Source organism: Etheostoma cragini, chromosome 15 (assembly GCF_013103735.1).
Source record: "Etheostoma cragini isolate CJK2018 chromosome 15, CSU_Ecrag_1.0, whole genome shotgun sequence".
Classification (NCBI taxonomy): Eukaryota; Metazoa; Chordata; class Actinopteri; order Perciformes; family Percidae; genus Etheostoma; species Etheostoma cragini.
In genome coordinates, this window is record NC_048421.1 from 6,154,886 (window position 1) to 6,163,942 (window position 9,057).

Here is a 9,057-nt window from a genome sequence, read left to right on the forward strand (position 1 = left end):
CCCCCCCCCCCCAAAAAAAATGGACCAACATGCACTGGATTTTCTCTCTCTCTCTCCGTCTCTCGCGGTCTCACTCAGGGCAGGCCTGTGATGCTAAAAGACTCCAGATCCGGAGCACTCACCGGCCTCGCCCTCTTGCAACAATAATCATTGATTTGTTTTTACGGGCTCGAGCTGCGTCATAGGCTGTCTTCTAAGAAGCCATAGCCAGCACTTCGGGATTGGTGCAAGGCTTTTTGGTGCATGTGGTGAAATCCATCCTTTTGTTCAACCTCCTGACTCACGCCACGCTTTACTCAACGGGCTGCCTCCCCCGTCCTCCTCTTCCTCCTTCTGTCTGCTTCTCCACAGTGGGATTGGTGAAGACCTTCTAACCCATATCACTGACTTTGCTGCCACTTTTCCTCCTCCAGAAAATCATTGCCCCTGTCTCGCCTGGATCATAGATCATGGATGGTCATACATGCCAGGAACTCGCATAACTCAATCAGCACGCCTGCACTTTGTCTTTCCAGCCACGCTCTCTGCCCTTCGAGGTTGTTTTTCTCTTGTCCCCTCCCTGTTCAGCTTTAAGTTTTGCCTGCTGTGTGTGTTGAAGCTCATGGATCGTCAGCAGTAATTTATGTCTGTGTACAAGTGTATCTGCTCATCAGTAACATAAAGCCAAGACTCGCTTTGTCCTGTGTGTGTTTGTGTGTGTGTGTGTGTGTGTGTGTTTTGGGCCCTCTCCTTGCAGTTACCGGTGCTTTTTACATCTGAGCGATTTTCATTTTCTTTTCTTTTTTTACCAACACAAAAACAGTCTACAGATATTTTGTATGTATTTCAAGTATATTTGAGCATCAGTCAACCAGGCCTTGCTTGCTTTTTTTTGTGGTCTTTCTAAACGACCTGCCACCAAACATCACACCGGGTAACCATGGGATCGAACCAAGAGGACCATTTTGCAATCCTCCTGACACACACGCACACACACTCCCTCTCTCTTTCTGAGAAGTGTATGTGTGTTAGTGAAATGTTCAACTTAAACACATCATATACATTCACACAGTATCGACGAGTCTAAAGGCCTGACCGTTGTTAGGCCTGTTTCCAGATATTGTTGTTTTTAAATGGCTGTTCTTATTATCGCTATTGTTGTTATATTGGTGAGTTGTTGTATTTTCTTCTTTCTTTCTTTTTTTACCTAAAAGGGAGTTAAAGTTGTTTTTTTTTTTTTTATAATTAGGATGTTTTTATTTGTATTTTTTTCTCTTATGGGCGTGTTTATTATTGGCAGTGTTCAATCTTTCTGAAACCTTTTTTTCTCTTTGATTTTCCTTTCAAGATCTTACAAGGAATTATTTTAAAAGAAGATAAGTAGATTGTCAAAGAGATGAGTTATTGAGGGTTATAGTCTGTATATTCTATGGGTATTATGAATTAAACGATTAACAAAGAAACAGAATTATATACATAAATAAAATTTCCTGATACTGTTACAACTGTTTGTGGATGCTTTCTTCTGTGGTGGTCTCTTGTTTTTGTCCTTCTTTGGTATTTTCAGCACCTTTTTACATTCTGTCATTAAACCACAGGGGCTGTTTTTTTTTTTTTTTTTACAAACAAAGACTTTGACAATGAGATAGATCAGATTAACAGACTTCAGAAAGACTGGATCTCTGGCAAGTGAAATCCACAATTACACATGCAATTAGAGCTTATCGCCATAGGTGCTGCCAAAGAGCAAAAGATGCAAGAGTGATTGGAACCATGGGAACATGGCTTTTAATTCTTAACTAGCCTGGTGGTAAGCTGGCTGGCTGGCTAACTTTTTTTAGTCTTTATTTCTTGTGAAAAACTTGCATCAGATTAATTCCAAAGAACATTATAGTCTGAAAGATATTTGTCAACTCGTCTTCTGAAGTAAACATCAAGCCTGAGAGTCGTGGGAAGGAACAGAACTGTTTGGCATCTCGCCACAACAGTCCACTTGCTTTACCACCTTCCTACATAACGTGTCTTAGCGTGGCTTTCCATGCTCAGATTCTTTTGTCGTCACTGGAATGTCACCAGGACTCCTAATTTGTAAGTCAAAAGGAAGACCCTGCAAAATTGCGAAAATGCTGGAAAGTCGTGAATGGACTTCTCTATTCTGGTGAAACCCAGGCTTGATGTAACATTTCAGGGAGAGCTTGGCCTCGTGTCATTGTTTGTCACATTCCAGCTCTGCTATTGAACCTGAACAATAAACAGATTCACTCTGCTGACTTTGTAGTATATGTATAACAAGCAGCATGCATGCACCTAGTGATGACGTTTTCATATTTTCGGCTTTGTGGGTCAGAGTTAAATTTACATAACTTCTTCCCACACACACCATCCCTTTTGTCAAATACACACAGACTGAGAAACCTGGGACACTCCCAGTGATGCCTTCTGCCTTTTCCAACTATCAGCTGCAAACTATGTCTGTGCTCAAGTTCAAAATAACCCATTAAATCTGAAAAGGACAGCATATTTATCATATGATTTTGTTTTAGTGTCATACTCAAAGTACTGTTAGACAACGACACACTGCAAACAATGAAGCGGTATAGAAAAAAATCCTAGGAAAGTACAGATATGACACACACAACGTTAACACTCTCCTAGCTAAACAAAGGCAGTTTAGTAGTAGTATTGCAACAGGCAGGGGAGAGGCCAGAGAGTGGAGAGGTGAGCTCTGGGTTATGAGCTGGTGCTTATTAACTTATTTTTTACAGCTCTGAAGGATTGTGAACAAGTGTGAGCAGGAAAGAGACTTTCTTCTGTCTAACCAGTTTCTCCAGTTTTTCTCTTATCTCGCAAGAAAGACAGAGCGGGTGGTATAGAGTTAAGCTTTTGGATTTGTAACACACAAAGGGGGATTGTTGTAGATTAATTATCTTTTGCTGAAGGACAGTCGTTAGCTCAGTTTTGTTTGACTACTCTTTTTGCTGGGTTAGGAGATTGTGCAGAGACTCCGGCAGGATCTCACTGGACATATTTGCAGAGAAGGATGAGCAGTTTTCTGTACTTCATCCTCCCAGCTCTGGGTGGATACACTCTCACCTCGTTGTACCTGCTGAAGAACCCCCACATTCTCCACAAGAGGAAACGCTCTGCTTTTTACTGCACACACATCTCACACAGAGGAGGTAAGGGGTTGACTACCAGCAGGTGCAGTCCATGATTTACTGGAAAAATGCAGTGCGATGGTTGGATTGATGTTGGCTATTTAGGGCCTGTGTGAGAAACCTATTGTTTTTGTAAAGATTATTACTGTATTTTTGAAAGGCTAGTGATGCACAAAAACTCACAGCAATTGGCATACATGTCAGACCTGGCGATAATTGCAATGTTCTGTAGTGATTGGTTTGGGCATGGCCATCAGGCTCCATAACACTCCTAAACGCACTACAGGGTTAGAATAAAGTTCCTTTTGATTTTGGTGGAAGCTTTTTTTTTTACCCTAACTCCTCTGCTGGTCACCAGGATGTGGAGAGAGGATAGAGAGCACGATGGAAGCATTCACAAAGTGAGTATCAAACTTGTGTAAAACTCAGACATTTTTTTTCAGATTTGGAAATCTATCTGCAAAAACATAGACTTACTGCTATGACTTAAATCCTATATTTAGGATATGAAAAATGCTGAAAGTTTGGACTGCCTAAAGATGCATTCTTTTAAGATTTGTGCTTCATGAAAAAGTAGTAAATATGCTACACTATGTGCTATCCTTTTGTTGTTTGCTTTGTTAATTGTCTTTTAGCTTCTTGTACAGCATTTTAAGAGATGGGGATGTCATATGTCAAGTTTAAAGAGTTGGAAAAGGAGGCGTGAACGTAAGCTCTCTCACTGTGCAGGTAACACACGGATGTATACTCATCCTTCATCCATGTGTACTTCTGTCTATAGTGCGGTGGAGCAAGGCACACAGATGCTGGAGATGGACTGTCACTTGACACGCGATGGATATGTGATAGTGTCACATGATGAGAATCTGCTGAGGCAGACCGGCCATGATGTCACCACCTCATCACTCAATCTACAGGTGGGAAGTCAGATCCTACAGGACTGTTGGTTAGGAAAAAGATCCTAGCCTACTGAGACAGAAGCTTTCGCCAAGTGGTGGTTTTCTGTATCATTGTTTTAGCCCACCATGATTACAACTGTTTCTCATCTTTCTCATGTATAATACACAATTACATTTACATGTCACAACAATAAATCCCTCTGTTTTAAATTAGTTGTCTGTTCAGTTTGCCTCTGGACTTTTGTTATAAATACACTTCTGTCATGTGTTGCACCAGATTAAAACACAAAAACCTACAGACTGCCATCAACCCAAGCCAACAAAATAATGTGCACATGGCTGTGTGCTGAACATAGACGTGTTTCAATCAGTTACAGTTACAGTATTCTGCATCAGGGTTATGCTCCTCATATCCTCAAAAACCAGAGTAAATGTTCACTTAAGTATTGGATCACTTTTAAGTGAAAGTTTGACTTGCATTCAGCTTTGTCGGCAAGCAGCAACTACACATTATATTAAGAGTATCCCTAGATGGAAACATATTTCTTTCATGGTAATGACAAGCGATATCATAATAATATACTTTATATTATAACTTTCTCCTTACCTCGGCTGTTTTGAAACTCTTTTAGGATTTGCCTCTGTATAAAGAGAAACTAGAGGTGACATTTTATACAGGTGAGTTCCTCCTCTCATTATCACATTCTTAATCATTAACAAAAAGCCGCTCAATGGTCAGTAACATAGTAGTCGGTAGTGTGTTGTATCCCTTATTTTTCCCCTTTCCCTCTTCCAGGTCGCTACACTAACGGTCCAGACAGGAAATTTGCTCTGCTGGAGGATGTGTTCAGGAAGTTCCCTAAATTGCCTGTCAGCGTTGAGATCAAAGAAAACAACAAACAGCTGATGGAAAAGGTACAGTATACCTAAAAAAAACACGTACAACTCTTACAAGAGACCTTTCAGAACTTTCCAATGATATGAGAGTCTCTAAAATATTAAACTGCGTTCATGCTTTTGTGATGCTCAGCATATATCAAGTCAAATGTAGAGATTATCCATGGTAGCAAGATATACTGTAAATTGTCACTGTATGTAAATGTGGTCTCTTTTAAAGCCAATATATCCTGCCTATGAGCATTTTTTAGTTTATAATGTCAGTTAATACACCTTCATATCTCATTATTTCTTCAACACCTTTTAGTGGTGGAAGACGTATTCAGATCCTTTACTTAAGTAAAAGATACCACACTGTAAAAAATATTCTGTTGCATTCAAAAAGGTAAAGCGTACTTCAAGTATGATTCCCTTATGCAGAAAAATCCTCACATTTTAGTAAATGGAAATGATCTAAACAGTTCTGTGTTCAGCTAATCATTTCAGCTGGACTTGTAGGCTGTTACATTGTTGGGTAGTTAAATTTGTAATAAAACACATATGTGCTTTGTGTGGAAAAATCTTAATTTGTGAAGTAACCAGTAACTGTCAAATTAATGTGGTGGAGTAAAAATTACAATATTTCTCTCTGAAATGTAACGGAGTAGAAGTAGACAGTGGCATGAAAAGGAAATATTCAAGTAAAGTGCAAGTACCTGAAATTTGTACCTAATTACAATACTTGAGTTAATTTACTTAGTTACATTTCACCACTTTCGCCTTCACTATTCATCTGTAATCCTCCCATGTCCATGTGTAGGTGTCCAACTTGGTAAGATGCTACAACAGGGAGGAGATCACTGTCTGGGCCTCTGTGGACTCCACCATCATGATGGAATGCCGCAGAACGGTACATAGACCACCTGGGGGAGACAAAGTTACTTATGCAGTGTTTTACCATCAATTCACAGCCAATATCACATTTTTAATTTCAGTTTCAAATAATATTGGAATTGCTTGACCTAAAAAGCTGGAATTGAACTGCAAAATGTCTCTGCGTTGGCACTCTCTTTCTCTCTCTCTTTCTCTTTCTCTCTCTCTCACTTTCTGTCCCTGCTTCTTCTAGAACGCCTCCATGCCATACAGCTTCTCTGTGAACCGAGGTCTGCTGCTTCTGTTCCTCTTCTACAGCGGCCTGCTGCCCTTTGTGCCCCTGGGAGAGAGTTTACTGCAGTTCTACCTGCCGCGCATCTTCAACAGGTGTGGCTCAAGGAGTGTTTCCACATGTTGATGCGTGTTATTTAACAGCAAAATCCTTCCTCCCTCTCTACCCAGGCTACACCACAGCAGTCTTTATGTCCATGCCCTGTCCATCCATCCCACATGTTATTCTGAGTTTTTAGATACTTTTGCTGCAGTTTTTTTTCTGATGTTTGGTGTAGGATAAATTTGTCACTGTACAGATTTGTCTATTGTTTCTGTGTCTGTGTGCTGAAGGACATACATTCCTGAGGAGGGCATCCTGAGGAACAAGCTGGTCATCTATTTGTTAGAAAAGTGAGTGAAGTTTTCACTGCAGACTATTTATAACTGACTTTGTTCTAAAATGGTCATGAGAGTCATTGACAAACATTACATTCACAGTAAATGGGGTGATGCTTCCATGCAGAATTAACGCATTAAAATAATGCCGTTTATATAGTAGCATATTCTTAAATATGTATTACTGCTGATTTTGTAAACTGAATTATTCTCATTCATTTATGCTGTCATTCCAGAGTAACAATGAGGAAGAGTCTATTTAAACACCTCGCAGCCCGTGGAATTCAGGTATGAAACCACATACGCACCTAAAAACAGAGTTTGTTTAGGTGCATTACAGGAAATGCACAGAACGTTTAGTTAAGAAAACCAAACCTTTTAAATCATTTAAAAAATCTAAATATCTCTGGTTCAACACCAGGCTGTTAAGACCGTCACAATGAACTGTAATTGCATTTAACTTCCTACATCCCACAGCTGGAGATTTACAGTAGATCATAGATATATCAGTGAAAGGAAAACCCTCAAATCATAATTCCTGGATGTAAAAACGACACGGAAAAGCAGATTATCGTTGGCTTGTAACTGCATCATAATTTAACCAAAGCACTTAATTGTCTAAACTACACTACACTTCAGTATTTCTCAAACAGCAAAAGTGAATGTCTTGGATGCATCACCTCTGTCCTGATGTGAGTAATCTCTGCTGGGATGAGGTCACACCCATCGTCAGGCCATGAGTGCTTACTGAATAGTTTGGGCATGAAAACAGTTGAAGTCATATATCATGCCAATCGCTAAGGGCCTCCAGGCATTTGAATGCTCGTGAGTAATTGGGAGGTAATGACTAAGAAAAGCTCTTCACCTCATCATGCACATTAAAAAGAGTGATTAGATCTCCTCCAAAAGAGCTCCACACTCCAGGGGAACGTGGGCTTGTGTGAATATTGGAATATTGTGAGGCAATCATCCGGGATACATCACAATATATGTGTAATAAAAAAGACTGAAATAGATTTTTGTTTCTCGGATAACAAGGACTCTAAAAAGTAAGGTATAGTACAACACTGAAGGAAATCACAATGCTGCTGCCGTGGCATTTATATCAATTATTTGTTTACAATGCAGTCTAAACAAATGCCCCCTTGATTCTCCAAGGTCTCACTTTATGCTGATGTCTGCTGTCTTTTGGCTGTCACATGAGACAACTGCTACTCTCCAGATTTGTAGGGTTTGTGTTGTATCGATGGTCAAAGCACATTCTGTAGCTCCAAACTGCAGGAAGGATAACAAAAACAGGACACTGACTCATTTTAACTTTACTCCTTGTTTTGTTGACATTGGCTTTACTCCACATTTGTTTAAAACAAAGGTGATACAAAAGTTTTTTTTAGCTGTTTGGTCTTAAGGACCCTGAACAGATCCTTACATGTTGACTAACTATAGCTGTGATCGCAGGTGCATTTGTTTGTGTGCAATGAAGATGAAGACATAAAGGCTGCATTTGAAGTTGGGGCCACAGGGGTAATGAGTGACTACCCGGCACTTCTGTCAAGCTACCTCTGCAGAAACGGAAGTCAGGATTGACCCCAAACACATCCTCACAATTTGTAACTGGCAGCTTTCTTATGGATGAGGACTGTGTAAAGAAAAGACTGTGAGGAAAAAGTGTGAAGAAGAAGTGTGAAAACCGTTTTTGTGACAAGATTGGATGACGAGTTGTTGGTGCAGTTAGAATAAAATTATTATTAATTTGTTTAATCTGAATCACTGATGATAGAGTAATCTGCAATCATGTCATTTCTACTGCCTCTGCCCCACATTCTGCCAGACACAGCCCAGAGTTTAAAGGTCCCATGACACGGTGCTCTTTGGATGCTTTTGTATAGACTTTAGTTGTTCCCTAATACTGGATCTGAACTCTCTTTGCCAAAATTCAGCCTTGGTGCAGAATTACAGCCTCTAAAGCCAATCCCACAATGAGCTTTCCTTAGTATGTTCCATTTCTGAGTCTGTAGCTTTTGAGGAGGAGAGAGGGGGGAGAGGTGGAGAGGTGGAGGCTGGGGGTGTGGCCTCGACCAACTGCCACTTTGCTCATTTGAAAGCCATGACGTCTCTCTCTCATGGTTGGGCCAAATTCTCTGGGCGGGCAAGCAGAGAAAGGGGAGCTAACCTTGCCCCTTATAACCTCTTGGCCCCTTATGACCTCATAAGGTCAGTCAGTCAGGGTGTAACAAAATACACAGCCAGCTATGTTGTTATAGTGGACTATTATTATGTTTATGTCAATGTGAGAACTTCTTGTTGACATTGTCTTATGTTTTACTGTATGTGCATTTGGTGTAGTGTATTCTGCAATAATGTATGTAAGTGTGACCAGAGGAATGTGTAGGTATGTGTAAAAAAGGAGCAGGAGAGAGAGGAAATAATATAAAGAAAAAATAACATTTTAGGGAAAAACAGACACAAAAAACATTTTATAAAAGACGACAAAGTGGTGAAAAAGAAAATACATATACGATACAGAACATATACTGAAACTTAAGTTACGGCGGGGGGGGGCGCAGTACAGTAGCCCACTACTTTTTTTCCCCCTTGTATTT

At 40.1% G+C, this 9,057-nt stretch overlaps 1 protein-coding gene across 1 annotated transcript; it reads left to right on the forward strand.

Moving 5' to 3' along the window:
• Window positions 1-2,674: 2,674 nt before the first annotated feature.
• On the forward strand, window positions 2,675-8,482 carry gdpd3a (glycerophosphodiester phosphodiesterase domain containing 3a). The gene is made up of 10 exons (XM_034893337.1): window positions 2,675-3,158; window positions 3,496-3,538; window positions 3,919-4,054; window positions 4,669-4,714; window positions 4,833-4,951; window positions 5,733-5,822; window positions 6,039-6,172; window positions 6,410-6,469; window positions 6,691-6,742; window positions 7,913-8,482. The coding sequence occupies exons 1-10, from the start codon at window positions 3,020-3,022 to the stop codon at window positions 8,039-8,041; spliced, it is 948 nt and encodes a 315-aa protein (XP_034749228.1). The 5' UTR covers window positions 2,675-3,019; the 3' UTR covers window positions 8,042-8,482.
• Window positions 8,483-9,057: the final 575 nt, after the last annotated feature.

Coding starts and splice junctions, on each gene's coding strand:
- gdpd3a (XM_034893337.1), top strand. CDS start 3,020: ATGAGCAGTTTTCTGTACTTCATCCTCCCAGCTCTGGGTGGATACACT. Junction 4,055..4,668: donor CCTCATCACTCAATCTACAG/GTGGGAAGTCAG, acceptor AAACTCTTTTAG/GATTTGCCTCTGTATAAAGA. Junction 5,823..6,038: donor TGATGGAATGCCGCAGAACG/GTACATAGACCA, acceptor TGCTTCTTCTAG/AACGCCTCCATGCCATACAG.